The sequence below is a fragment of the Falco punctatus genome (assembly GCF_963210335.1).
Source record: "Falco punctatus genome assembly, chromosome: 6".
Taxonomy (NCBI): domain Eukaryota; kingdom Metazoa; phylum Chordata; class Aves; order Falconiformes; family Falconidae; genus Falco; species Falco punctatus.
The window spans coordinates 17,898,226-17,913,362 of NC_137585.1; the positions used below are offsets into that span (position 1 = coordinate 17,898,226).

At 42.8% G+C, this 15,137-nt stretch overlaps 1 protein-coding gene across 2 annotated transcripts in view; it reads right to left on the reverse strand.

The window, feature by feature from the left end:
• The window catches only part of GYS2 (glycogen synthase 2), a 60,627-nt gene extending 45,567 nt beyond the window's left edge, over positions 1-15,060 (reverse strand). The window contains exons 1-2 of one of the 2 annotated variants that reach the window (XM_080392668.1): positions 6,347-15,060; positions 1,028-4,497 (exon numbers count right to left, since the gene is read on the reverse strand). In XM_080392668.1, the coding sequence (XP_080248794.1) occupies positions 1,028-1,148 (121 nt within the window). In that variant the 5' untranslated portion in view covers positions 1,149-4,497; positions 6,347-15,060. Of the gene's footprint in view, positions 1-1,027 lie in introns of both variants that reach the window. The other variant, XM_080392667.1, reaches the window with a different exon arrangement.
• Between the last annotated feature and the right edge of the window lie 77 nt (positions 15,061-15,137).

The window sequence follows — 15,137 nt, forward strand, 5'->3', positions numbered from 1 at the left end:
ACTCCTCACCACCATCAAGAGAGCAATGAAAAATTGCACTGCAGTGCAGATTAAATACCAGAAGCTATTACAGAATAGTAATTCCAGTTTCACGATGGGTATGAACCCTAGCACTGTCTGTTCCTCTCACACACATTTCCCCTTTAGAGTTAAAATCTTAACAGATTACAGATCCCCTCTCCTGACTAATCTCTATTTATCTGCCAGGACAATAAGACACGAGGTCATTTACTCATACTAACTCACTTTTGTGGCAAAAACGGAGCCTGTTCCCCCTTGGTGAACTACACCTAGCTGAGAGAGGATGATTTGATGAGTGAATTAGAAATGGAGGCAGAAAGATCTTTGCATAACGAGCAGTGTGCACTTTGCCTGACAAGCTGCGTGCAGCAAACAAATTTTCAATCTGTACACATGCACAAAGCATGGAGTCCCTGCCTGGCACCACCTGTGTTTGCAAAGACCAGTCCAAAAGGGTTTCAGCTGGCATAAAGACTGCTGGTCATTGACATTTATTTTGTGTTCAGTGGCTTCAATGCAGCTATGTTTATTTATACCTTTTTCAAATTTGGCCTCTTCTCCACACTGCTTTAGCAGGCTCAAGGAGACTGCTAAACTACTCTGAATCTGACGATGTCTGTTTTACAAGTCACTTTCATATTTTACATTCCCGAGTGAATCTGCATGGAAGGTAAAATATAAATACGTACAAAGCAACATCTATATATGCATACATCTGCATACTCAAGCATAACACTCAAATGTTTGTTTAAACAACCTATCGCTGGCGGTGAAACATGTAAAGACACACAGATGTCCTGACTCATCCCACATAAGCACAGGCAAACGCAGCCCAGACGCAGCATGCACAATTACACACGATGCCACATGCACTCCTTCCATTAAAACAGTTCTGCAGCCCATTTTTCCCCAGTCGCCCCTTAATGCCTTTCTTGTCCGAGCCCTTCATGCCTCCCTCCACTCCTATGAAACCAGTGATACTAACTTCTAATAGTGTTGTACATACCTTTGTTGGTAACTTCCCAAGAAACTTCAAAGAGCAACAAGTGCTCCACTGGTAGGTCTTCATCCTCCCACTGAGGAAGCCCATTAAGAGAATTCATGGACAGTGATCTAGCCAGTGGCATTTTCTTCAGCCCTTGAGTGCTCACCACGCAGACCACAACAGTCAGCAAATGTCCACTTAACGTAGCAGTTCTCTGCAGTTCTGGTTAGAGCAGTCTGCGGGTGTGCCAGGCTCCGAGGAGAAAATTATTCAGATAGCTGGGAGCTAATGGGTTTAAACTGTCTGACCACCAGCATTAAATTGGCTCAGTGAAATCCTCAGGGCTTGGGAAGCAGCTGCTGGTAGAGGTAAGAATTTAAGACTAACCTGAGAAAGGTCTTGACTGTTTTGGGGCCAGGATTCTTTCTTTTTCTTCTCTTAGGGGGAGGTAAAAAAATAGTTTTGAGCTCCTCAGCCACAGCATTCAGTATCTACCACCTCAGGGACAACCGAAGCTTGACAGTTGTAAATTCAGCACTGCCCTGAGCAAACTCCAGCAGGGAGGACACTTTTGAGTTCACCACCTGATTTGAGTCCGGCCCCTGGGTCCTCCCCTTGAGATACACCCTCCCATTAACAGCCATGGATGTTCTCTTATCTGCTAGCCACTTAACCAGCTGGATTAGTAGACTTGTTCTATGTGATGTCTCTTAGATTACTTACCAGGTTAAATGCTGTTACCTACTCTTGCTCAGTTTATTGGTCTGTAAGCACTAGTTTACTTCACACCCTTCCTCCGCAAGCAGCTCCAGCTGTGTTCCCAGGGCTCTGCCACAAGCTGTTGCCTTCATTCTGCTCCCAAGCAGCCCTGCAGCCCTTAGAGCTTTTACAGAGCGACAAAGGCTCTATCCCTACTTTGGCATGCACTTCGACCCTCCTTGCAGTCCTGGTCTCTGCTTTTCCACCTGTTTTCTCTTTTTCTACGCTGCAGCTCTTTTATGGCCTCTGGGATCATGTCCTCTGCCCAGGGAAACTAGTGAGTAGTAAGTCAGGGAACAGTATGCCCCTGCCTTGCTCCAGCACAGAGCTGGGATGCTGCAGGGGTACACACACATGTGCAGGCATGTTGATCCCTGACTTGCAGCCTGAGACCCTCAAAGCTCCACAGAGCAGCTGCCTGCTTGGAAGATGCTTATGTGCTTACAGGTCTGGCTGAGAAGCCAGCACTTCTGGGGCAGCTGTGTAAATTGAACCCGATTCTGAACTTAGAGCACAACCTGCCAAAAATCCACAGTTCAGCAGTGAGCAAAGGTCCAGGTGAGGTTCAGGGTGTCTCTGGCACTGTGGAGAATAATGTTGCACCAGCAGGCATGGACTACATAGTAGCAGAGAGGAAAAGGCTCTGAGCTCAAGAAGTCCAAGGCAGTTGGTTTAGAAGACAGGCAGCCCAGCTGCATGGAAGTCTCTTAGACATAACACAGCTGAGCCTACCTTAATAGCTAACTATCCCCCAAAAGGCTTGCTTTTCTACTTACACTTCCCATGCCCTTTCTAGGGCAGTGTTCTGCTGGTTGACTGGATGCCAAGTAAAAATGAATTCCAAATCAAATACAAGAATAAATGCAGTTTATTATATTACAATACAATAAAGGAAAATAGCATGCAATATGATAAAAGGAAACAGTACTAGTTATTATGCACAATATGATAGAAAAGCAATACGAGCAAAACAAATCATTACTGCAAAGCTTTACAGAGACTAAGAAAGGGATGTGGCAACAATTACCACCTTAACATCATCCAGGCTCACACTTTGGCTGGGAAGCCCCATTGCGGCAGGCACCAGGAGTCTCTCAGTAACTGGGAAAATTCCTACGTGGTGTGTCCACCCGTAGGTGAGGCTTCTGACCCAGTCCTACAGCTTGCCCGCTTTTGTACTCAGTGAAAAACAAAAAGAGTTTCCATACCTAGTGTATGCAAACTTTTAAGTTTATGCTAAGTGCAGGTGTGCACTATCTCATGATTCATAAGGTTCACACACACCAGGGACGGTGGCCAGATGCCTGAGTGTGGTGGAGTTACCGTCATGACACAGCTGCACACAATATTTATTGTCTGGATGTTCCTGCTCATATCTTGCTTGTTCAGGGGGCTCAGGCCAATCACTACCTGCCCATTAAAGTTGTCCTTGAGCTCCCTGAGCTCCCTGTCCAAGTTAAACAATTCCTAATTAAAGACAGACTTTTTCACCAGCAGTAATCAATTTAATACATTTTCACCACAGGCAATCAGGCCTATCCCTGAGCTGGTGGATACGGCTCATCGAACGAACTTAAGGATGCAGAAAAACTTTTGCCAAGTTAGGAACCAGGGCTGTCTCAGCAAAGACCTGGCAGGAGGGGATGGATCATCCGGCTGGGAGCTGGGGGAGTTGGGAAAGGCGAGAGCAAACAGTGCCTTGGCTTTCCCACCAGCGGAGACCCGGCCGTGCCCTGCTGCTGCATGTGCATGGGGGGGAGGTTTCCCTTTCCCTTCCAGGGTTAACTGGGAGGCATTACAGCCTGCCCAGGGAAGGATTTAGGCTTTTACTGGCTGAGCGTCTTTTTGTCTCAAAGGTTCGAGTTGCCCTGCCTACTAGTTTGTTTTCAAGTAGCAGTGGCTTTTACTAGCTGGAGTAGGTAGGAAACCAGATCACGCTCTAAGTTAAAAATCGTGTTACTTAAAATTATAAACGGCAATATTTTAAGGCTTACATCATTTCTGAACCATCAAATTGCACATTTTCACACTTTTCCCTGGAAACCCTAAGGGTGAGGCTGGAAGCCGCCAGCCTCTCACAAAGGCCCTCTCAGGTGAGGAGGGGAGAGGGTAAGAAGCAAGCAGCCCACAAGCCCGTCCCAACCCCCCAGGCTTTCGTGAGCCCTGTGTCCACGCACACACTGCAAACCCCGGCATTTTTAACCGAGACAGCGGCAGTGAGCCCTGCCCGCCTCGCTAAGCGCGCCCTACGGGCCGAGCCCCAGAGGGCAGCGTCGGCCGCCGCTTCCCGCCCCCCCGGCCCTCAGCCCGGGCCCCTCTGCTGCCACTGCGCCCGCGGGCCGGCAGGGGGCGCCGCCTAACGGCTGCCATCTCAGGCCACGCCGTGCGCTCTGCCCCTGCGGCTACCGGCGCGGCGGCAGGCGGGGCGGGGGTGTCACGGCGGCGCTGCCGGTGGGGTGGCTGGTGGTGGGAGGCGGTACCTATGAACTTCTCATTACCGGTAACTAGCGTGATCTGCGGCCGCCCAGAGGGAAACCAGCCGGGTTTGGAGGTGTATGGGCCCCGTCGTCACTGCTGGCTGGGTACCGCTGCCCTCTGCAGGCCACAGAGCCTCGTTCAAAAGGCCCGCCCTGGTCACCTCTCCAGGGGGGACAGCAAACCTCTGGCCGTGATGCCGGATAAATAGTGGCACTGGTTCACTGACATACCGCTGTCCCTCAGCATTCAAAAGCCTGAAAAAACAGGCAAATAATTTCAGAACAATGAAGTTGTAACAATAACATTTTTAAGCCTTTTATATAGTCTGTGGTTTTCAGGTTCTTGGTCGTCACGTTATTTCAGCTTTTGTTCATAATACTGATATGGAGAAATAGTGCAAAACAGGGACAATAAACATCGATTGTGATTGTATATGTCTGCTCAAGGAGCGTAAGTGGTTGGTCACATAACCATATAGTTTTAAGGAAATACTTACTCTTCTTCCTCTAACAAAGGGGCTATTTATAAAAAGGATGAGAAACATTCCAATGTTATCTAGAGATCTCCTCGCTAAAGAAAACAGGATGATCGACAAGGACATGAATTAGCTGCAAACTTGCAAGACCACCACATTCCAGGCAAAGGACTGATAAGCTAATTAACATACGAAGCGAGAGTAGGTGGGTTTAGGTAACGAATATGTATAAGCGTTAATTGAATATTCATTTGTTTTATTGTATAAATGTGGGATGGTTCGTCACTTCGGACATGCACGCTTGTGGAGGAGCGATCCCCCGTGCATCTGCGCACAATAAACATACCTACTTTATAACTTTCGAGTTATAGAGTTTAATTCTGTACGTCAATACGAGAATACTTCTTTTACTTTTTGAATTTGACAAAAGGCAATATAACCCCTTAAACCTTGGAGAATTTTGAAAGAATTGTCAGATACTGCAGATAATTTCACAAGCACTAGCAATGTCATCATCGGCTGAACCAGGACAACCCGTGTAATTCATCTTTCACAGGCGGGAATAATACTCATGGGCTTTTTTAAATGTTCCTGATCTGATAAAAAGTGATGGCACTATGAACGTTAGTATTCCTTCATATCCTGAGCACATTTCACTTTATCCAATCTGTATGTCTTAAAGAAGGGTTTTTTTCACACAGTGCCATCCCGGATTCCTACTTTTTTCTTATTAGTGAGGGAAAAGCGTATGAAGTGCCGTGGAAATGTTAGATACAACAGACAGTCCAAAAACTCTCATCCCTGCAAATGCTTTTAATTGCTAGACAGCAAAAGGCGCTATTCATCATATTTATGGCCTGCCAGGATTAAGTGTGGGATCTCTGTGATGCACCTGGAGTTATCTATGTTTACCGCCATACAAGAGGTCATGCGTGTAGCTTTGCACCTACAGCAACACGAGCTCTCCAGGAGAAAAGCTATATTCTGACACTAAGAATGGGCAAACGTAGCGCACGCAGCGGAGGGGCAGTCACCAAGAGCAGAAAGGAACACAAGGGCAGCCACTAGCTATCCTCCCTGGGAAGTGCACTGAGGTGCAAGCCGTGAAAGGGATGCTGCTCTGCTGACACTAGAACAATGTGTCATTTTTGTCATAGAGAGGGAAAGGCTGTGACTATGACTATACAGTTTGTTCCTTTTTAGCAAAACATAGGACAGCTGCTGAAGTAGGAAGATGGAAACCTACCCAAAGGAGTGGTTTTTAAAATATAACATTGAATAAAGTATTTTCCAGAAATCTGGAAACTGGTTTTGAGTCTGGCCTAGTTCTCATATTGTTCTTATCACGAAAGTATACCAATGCTCTCTCGTAATACATTATTCATTGTGTCTCAGTTCTGCCAGACATCATTTGCTATCTCACCAAATTCCTTTTCAGCTCACAGAAGTGGAATAATTTTGCTTGCAAGGATACTGGGCAGTAAGAAGGTTAAGTCTGCAGTCTTTGAAGAGAAATCATACAAAGTGCATATTGGTTTTCCCAGATTTCCTACAGTTCTCTGGAGATAGCAATGCAGGGACAGTGCTGTGAATTCTGCCCTACCTAAAACTCTTTCTGTAACCATTACCTCCTAGGATGTTGTCTTCTCTGCATGCTTTGATCCAACTCCTTCTATTTGGGTAGAGCAGTTTTCTGCAAAAACTAACTCAGCACATCACCTCAGGCAGTGAGTCATGAATGTTGTCTTCACAGCCCCTCCAGAAGAACTGCTTCAGACAATTTTTTTTTGGTCGGAAAATCTACTTCCAGCCTCCCTGGCTGCAAGAGAAAAAGCGTGTGTTAGGGGAAGAGACACATATGGGAGTTTATAATGAGATAACTGTCTAGGTCTGGCTTGTTCTAAACATAACTCAGGTTTCAAGGTTTTCCTACGTCAACTGTAGGGGAAAAATAAGACATAGATGTTAAAAATGCTTATACACATTGTGTCAAATTTTACAGGAGGAAGCTGTGACAGTTTGTAGCAATTACTGATGTACACACAGTGTACTTCAGAAATAGAGCAGTAGGTGGCATGATGGTATTAACGTGAGTTCTCCAGTGTCTGTAATGTTTGACCAAAAGCTGTTTTATCCCTCTCACAAAATCCTGGTTCATGACAAACTTTAGTTTTGTGAAGCCCTTGGAAACAGAATCACAACACAACCAGCAAAATGGGGGATCTCCATCTGGAAGAAAAGCTCTTGCCTCAGGCTGAGAGACGCAGGAAAGAGAGGAAAAGAAGAGCAAAGACAGGATCCTTAATAAAATGAGCTCTTACTACTCAGCAGTGTGGGCTGCCAAGGCTAGAACAACCCTTAAGAAAACTTAAGGAAATTAAAGATAGAGGCTGAGCTTTATTTTGTACCCCTACAAGTAATATCCACTCTTCTAAAGGGACACATTACAGACATTCCTTTGCTGAGGATGATGTTGACTTTAAAAAAGCAGTATGATAATGTATTTTTTTTCACCCCAGGTTTTTGTTCCCATCTTTCTTTTCCCCTTTTGAACTTCATTGTGGTATTTCCTGTCTTCAGTTACCTAACTTGTAAAGGTGTTCCTTTGATGTCCATGGGATGTAGGTGTCTTTTTGACCCCACTGGAAGGCCTCACTGTTTAGTACCTTTGCAATTTAGGTGTACTGATGAACCTCCCTAGAAATATTTTCAAAAAAACCTCAGATTTTTACTTAGTTCAAAAAAATTTCTTTTCCCGACTTTTAAGGTAGATATGTCTATTTTCTGTGATTTAGTGTTGTGTTATACAACCACAGTAAGACATCAGCTGCACTTGTTTTTAACCCTTCTAAAGAGAAAAGAGTAAAGTCTTACTATATTTTGCATCAGAATCTAGGTTTTATGATCAGGCTTCTTAGCTCTGCTGTCCACCTGCCAAGCTGTCATGTGGTCTGAAACCCAATGGTAGAGCTGGATTATGACGGACAGACTTTCATTAATAAGTAAGAATTAAGAAATGCAGGAGGAGTGTACAGGCATGCATAAGACTGCTTGAGATGTTGAGGGTCTTTAGTTACCCTTAAAGCATTTGGCATTCAGTATGATCAAACTCTAGTCAAATTTGTTGTAAAAGTGTGTGGAAAAAATTCCTGGGAGCTTTACATCCAGGTCCTAGTAGCTGATAAAATTAGAACCTGTTCTGAGGAGGTGGGGGACACGTCTGCTAGCTCAGCCACCCTTCCGCCTTTCTGCAGTTGAGACACAGCTATGATTTTGCTCCATTCAATACCCATGGTAAATCGCTTACTCAAGGGAGCTCTGGAAGAACCTGTTGGTGGGGATGTACACTCCCCCATTAATTAGTTTATCAGCCTGATCTTACATTTCTAATACTGTAGGCCAGAAAATCGTGTATTATTAAGCACTTGGTAGAAGACTGGAGCCTCAAACTCAGCCTCAGACCCCTGCATTCTAGAGTAAATAGTTGGAGGATAGTCCCAAACTGGTAGAGATTTGCTCAGTCCCGGAATCCCAAACATATTAAGGATAGTGGTATATGGTTATAAGCCCCTTAAAGCCACAGACTGATAGTCATCAGCTTGTATCAACACCACAAACCATTTTGTATGTATCTGTTAAATACTAACCAAAAATATCCAGGTCTTCATGGCATTTAGGCTGCTGTGAAAGGAATAATCTAGTTTTAGAGAGAAATGCCTGTTCAAAACTGTAATTACTGATGAGAGGATAATACCAAGTGCACAGCACAACAAAGAGCTAAATCATTTTATTTTCCTACCACAGCAGAATAACTACGAAAGTCAAAGGGATTCATGCTTCAGAACAGCATGCGAATGCCTAGGAGTGTTGCTGACTGCTCTTCTTGCAATGGCTGCCATCTTTAGGCCATCATCAGAGTCTTAGCTATTGGGGAATCAGACGCCATCAACAAGACTGTTCCTTTTTGCTGCCATTTATCTGTGTACAGTGTGAGCTCTCCTCCGCTGCTAGCTTTGCTGTACAGACGTCATGAGAAGTGAGGCTGCCTGAGCAGTCAGCTGCGGGTTCCCCAGGATTGTTAACAGCATGCCAGAAAGCTGTCAGAGGGCAAAGCTGTTTGCAGAGAGAAAAACATAGAGAACAGCTCATTTTCTAGCTACATTGGTCACTCAGGGTCATCGCAGAGTTTAGGGAAGATTGGGGAGTTGGTCAGAAACGCTCTAGGGACAGCCCTAATTGCCTGCCTGAACTCAACAAGTTCAGATCCTTCCAGCTGTGAAGTGACGGCCTTCACCCCCGCTTTGTGCCAGTCCAAAAAATGCTCCAAATCTCACATGAGTGGAGGATTGTTCCTTCCAATTAGAAGAGGGCTGTACAGTGACCCTGTAGAATGGCCTGTAGGGAGAAGAGGCTATGAAACCTTTTAATTTTGGGGAGTGATGTGATACAACAGACTTCTCTTCATAACATCTGGTATATGTTTTGTCCCAAATAGGTATGGAGTGTGTGGATGCCAGGACGTGCCAAATGAGACATTCATATCAGGTGGCCTGAGAGGCTGAAGTTCCCAGCTCTGCAGAGGATTGTGGCCTCTGCTGCTTCACCCAGGAGAGTGAGAATGAGTTAGCCATCCTGCAGATACCAGCTTGCTAGGGGCAAGTTTAACATTAATCCTTTTGGATTTGGATTTGCAAAAGAATGCTAGGGTAGCTTGGTCACTAAGCTAGATCCTGCAACTTGGATAAGCATCGGAATGCTACCATCCTATTTAAAGTTTAAAATATATGCTGCAACTGCCAAGTATCCCTCTGAGGGACAGGACTATTAAATGCATAAAAACTCTACCAAAATTTATGTATGCCATTTTCCCATGTGAGTAGAGATTTGGGGATGTTCCCTTTTTAAGTCACCTCACCCCAGGCACCTGAAGTGATCTCTCCACAAAGGATGGACGTACAAACCACGTTCTCTGAGGGAGCAGTCTCCCTTTCTGTATCTCCGGTCAGGCACTAGGCATTAGACACTGAAAAAACCCACTAGTTCTTTGGGGAAATAAATGCATAGGCACATGCAAACAAAATTTCTAAGAAACACCAAGATTTTCTGTGTGATGTCTGATATGGCTGTAACTTGTAAAACTAGAATCTAAGACTAATACACTGTCTTTTCTACTGTACAGTGCCATGCCTGCACCTGTAATTCACACTCATGTACAAACACACACTTTCATAGATATACACACACATATTTGCTTTGATATGCATTTGTTTACTGTGGTCAGCACACTGTATTATATTTAGCATGGGGATTTGTCAGTGTGTTGGTGTAACTTGTGGTATTTTCTGCTTAAATGCAAGTGGTAATCACAGAGAGACTGAAGCCTCCTTTGCCCCATGTTCTGGGAGTTTCCTTTTTCTCCCAGTTGCTTTTCTCATAATAATTGTTCATCCTTTCTGTTACTTCAAATGGGACTCTTTTAGGTTGTTTGTTGATTATTTTTTTTTTGTTAGAAATGTTAAAACACTCAGGCTAGGTATGAATTCTTATTATCTTCTGTGACCTTGGAGGAACTGTTATCAGGGCTGGCAGCTCAGCTTCACAGAGCTTATCTGCATCTTCTCAAGTAGCCTGGACTGCGTAATTTTACTTCTCTGGCTGCAAACAAAGGTTTCTATACTTTGAAAGACCATGCTGCAAACTCAAAGGTGTAGTGCTGAAAGAGGCATTTCCATTGATTCAGCTATGTAGTATAGCAAGGATTTCAGTATAGTAAGGACTTATTAAGAGTTTATTGTTTTATTCTTTATTAAAACAGGTTACCCCATGATCAGCATTAAGATTGAAATTTAACATGTTGAAATTTAACCTCATTCAACAAACCACTTGAGCATAAATCCTACTCAGTGGAATATAGGCACTTGATCTCAGGTGACCCTGGTCTTAACTTCCTTTCTGTCTGTTTGAGAACCACTCTACTAACTATGAATGCCCCTGAGGCATGGCGAAAGAGATGTTTCTGTTTATTCTCCTTCTGACTTTTATCTTTTTTAAAAAAACCAACAAAACTGCACCATTCAGAATCAGCCCAGTACAGAAGTAATTGAAAAAATATTTCCTTCCACTGCACAACAGTGTGCTACGGGAAAAACAAACTCAGCAAAATGAACAGGTCAACAAATATGCATCTAGACGATCTTCAGTCTGAGAGTATCAGGGACTACTCTATTGCCATGTGTGGGTGGGAAAATGAGTTTGATGGGATTCTTAGGCATGGTAATCATGCCTGATTCCCCCTGACACTGGGAGAGTATTCTGGTACCTACTGCTGGTGGAAACTGACGATGAACAGAAACTTTGGAAATCATTCCATTACTGTCTTATTGTCTGAAACACAGAATTAGCAGCACAGAGAAAACTGTATCTCAAGCAAAATGTCTTTTTTCTTCCCTTTGCATTTTCATTTAGCACATCTCACAGAGCAAGAACTATGAATATTCCCTTCCAGAAATAAGTGCTGGTAGGAATCCATCTTCATGCTATTTTGACAAATTTTCTGGATTCTTTTACCTCAGATACTGAATAAGCAAACATGTCTAAATAATGCTGAAGAGCTATTAAAGAGGAGAACATAAGGGAGAAAATATTTACTCAGAAATCTTACTTTGCATAGCCACTGCCTGAGCCAGACTGTGCTTTGTTGCTTATGTTTCCAGGTAAATTATTCATTTCAAACACCAAGCAAATCCAGCCCTCCTGAGTCTGACTGCTCTAACAGATTAATCTAAGTTAATTATTTGCATGATTCCTTTGCTTGCACAGAATAACTCACATAGCAATGGTATCTAAGGAACAGTTTATAAAAACGTAGTACATCACAGTGATTGGTGTGGATTTTTGGAAGACTGACTACTGTATTGTCTGAAAAGGTTTGAAAGTTTTGGATTCACAGACATGAATTAGAGAACTGTTCACAGAAGAAAGAAATGCCCAAAATTAGACATTGCCCTGGGAGGCCATTACACTATAGCGTTGTGTTAGTCTGGAGCACAATATAGGGATCTGACTCTTGAAATGTTTTTGGGCTCCTGGTCACAGTGACATCAGTGAGAGCTCAGCATCTACATTCCCCTGAGAATTTGTGGCTTAATTGTTCTGATTTTTATCTGTAAATTGAGGAAAACAGCATTTCTTTGCAGCACAAGGCTGACATGGTGTGTGTAAACACAATGGTAACAGGAACTCTGTGAGCAACAAAGATACAAATCACTTACCATACGACACAGTTCTCAGTTGGCTGGTATGAGAATCGTGTAAGCACTACTAGTTCAGCAAAACACATATATAAAATATTTCCATCACTCTATGCCTCCATGGTCTTTTCAACACGATTTCACTGTTTAAAACTGCCTTCAGTTCCCTGCCTTCATTTTTGTCCTTTGACTACTAAAACAGAAGCTGATTTAACACTACATCTGAGCCCAGAACAAGCCCACCTCTTGCTTGGGTGATGGCTGATACCATTAACAGCACTGTTTTACTAAGCTTGCAGACTAATAACAAAGCAAAGGATGCTACACATTTATCTACGTGTTCTGGATCTGCAGGTGGAAAACTCAAGCTCTCTTTCCTTCACATACATTTCTTCGGAAAGCTACAATACAAATACAGAGCTAATAGCATATATCCAAGGCTCAGCGTAACTCAGAGGACTTTGTTTTGGTCCTCTGGCACAATGATGCCAGTAGCATCCCTCCTGTCTCTGTTGTCTATCAGTATCTGCTTGTCTTTTGTCTGACATTTGCAGGGTAGTCTGACTTTCCATTCTATAGCCAGTATCTATATACCCACAACTGGAAGGGGGTCTAGGTCCTTATAGCTGTTAAAATAACATTACGGGTCTTACCTCATGTGAGCTGAGCAGTTGTCCTCAGTGTTTTCTGAAGTGTTCTGCTGTGCTGCTACTTACTGGTTGTACTACTGTGTCCAACAGCACCACAATGTTTCTGTTACACCAAGGAGTGACAAAGGTACTTCTTGATACACAGGAATGTGGTTAAAAACCTGTACTGCCTTTCATGGGATAAAACAAGAACAAAGTTCACGTATCAATGGGCTGTATAAACAAAGCATATACAAGATAAACATGTCTATTATGTTCAGAAAAAAACCCACGGGTATCTTTTAAAGTACTACAGCAATATAGTTATTAAGGAATTTATGTAGCTGGTATAAGACTATATCATGGATAGGCTCCAAATAACAGAAAATGATACACTGGTGTTGTGTAAACATACACAGGGACACTATTCTACAGCCATGCAACTGCAATGAAGTTAAATACAAGATTGTGTGAGAAGACTCCTCATAAAAAATTACAATATAATTAACGTACTTGCATAGGTCTTACAAACCTTAGTGAATGCAAAAAATAAACTGAAGAGTCTATTTATAAGAATCTCAAAATCATCTAGCCTTAGATATACTCATTCCTATTCAACAACTTTGAACCAATCCCCCATAACACCCATCAGGCCACTTCATTGGTGTTTGGATTTCTTGGATTTTCCTTCATGACTGCATCTCCTCAAAAGCAGTAGTTGGCACAGTGAGGCTGCTGATGTGCTAAGAAAAGCATTCATCTTGCAAATCAATGTTCTTTCCTTATTCCTTCAGTTACATGCTTCATCTGTATTTACTCTTTTTTGTAACAGACCACACTTTTTTTAATAGAGATTGTCATTAGCTCTCTGGTTGCTTAATATCTAGGCATAAAAGATCTTGTACTGTTAAGTCTATGATCATTAATAAAAAACATCCCTCTGTGGACTCAGAAGGGACTGAAGTAGTTGACATACCGTAGGTGACAGTAGCATCCCAGCTCCAGCACTGAATACCATGTTCCTCTCAAAACGTCCTACTTTGGGTCTCAGGTTACTGACTACAGAACAAGGTATGACCCTACAATTTAATAGGTGAAGATGCAAACTGGGACAAAACTCAGTTTTATTGTAGCTGACAGATCTTTAAAAAAGACCCAAGATTCACTATCAGAAGGGAAAAGGGCCCACTCCCTCTCTTCTAAGACAACTGATGCCTCTTGATGCACATCAGTCCCAAGAATCCTGCAAGATCACACCCCAGAACACAGCTGTGAACTATTTTGCTAACTGAGAACAGTTTAGGAACAAAGCCAGAAAAGAACTGTGCAAGGTAGCCAGCTATATGTGCTCAGGTGAAAGTTGCTCATGGGTACACCCCACAGAGAGCAACAGTTTATGCCATCTTCCTCATGACAGCTGATGATGAACAGTTCTTAGCAGGATCTTAAGCTAACCCATCCAGGTGTGGAAAGCCTTCCAGTAAGATCTCCGCAGAGTGTTATGAAAGCAGAGACTATAATTTTCCCTCTCCTACCAGAAGTCTAGCATTTAACCTGAAAATAAAAACACCTCCTAAGGTTTCCCTGGGATACCTTTTGCAAATAAGGCTGTTGCCAGCATCTATTTCAACTACATGATACTTATGAAGTCACAGGAGTTACCTTGCAATATGACAAGACTTGCAAGATCTCTTTCAAAAGGAGCTACAAAATTAAGCTACTTGCTTGCGAAAGTGTTTTAGCCCACTACTCAAGCATTTTAATGGAGCTAGAAAAGGCCTTTAAATTACTCCAACTTAGTCTCAGACCATGTGTTATGAAATAATTGCAGGCCCTTGAATTATGATACAAGATAGATTGATTTAAGACTGTTTGTCCTTTGGACATCTAGGTTGAGCAGTTCTAAGCATGCCAAGCAAATAGTGGTTATTTTACAGTCACTATCTACGCCATAATTTTAAGGATTTAAGAAATTAAATTTTAGGACTTTTTAAAAATCTTTCCCCTCCTCAAGTATATAAGCACTTGTGAAACAATCACACTGAAGTTTAGAGATTAAAGGCCCAATTTGACTTGTTCTATAAACAAGATTACCATGGAACCCCAGACTAACTCTTGGATTTTGGTAATCAAATACAAAAGAATCTTTTTATTCTAAACATGATGAAAATTAGTCACCAATAACAGTCAAAATAGTTGAATCCAGAAGAGAGAAGGATCTACAGGACCATTTTTCTAGGCCAACAGCACACAGAATCCTAACAATGGTGTATTTTTGGCAAGTGGCCCAGAAGCAAATCCCCATTCTATTTCTTCTACCCATCAGTAAAAAAAAAAATAGGAAGTACTGTATCAGAAACAAGTTTGGGAATGAACTACACTTAGTCTGCACCTGGACTGAAAATTCACATGGAAGAGGCTTCCAGTAAGGTTGTACCAGCATAACTGCCTGTAGCGGAATTTCTACATTGTTTCTAACCTTTTAAAGGACTTGCATGTCTACACTTCCACGTAGTCTGTGGAAAGCTTTAACAGAGAAT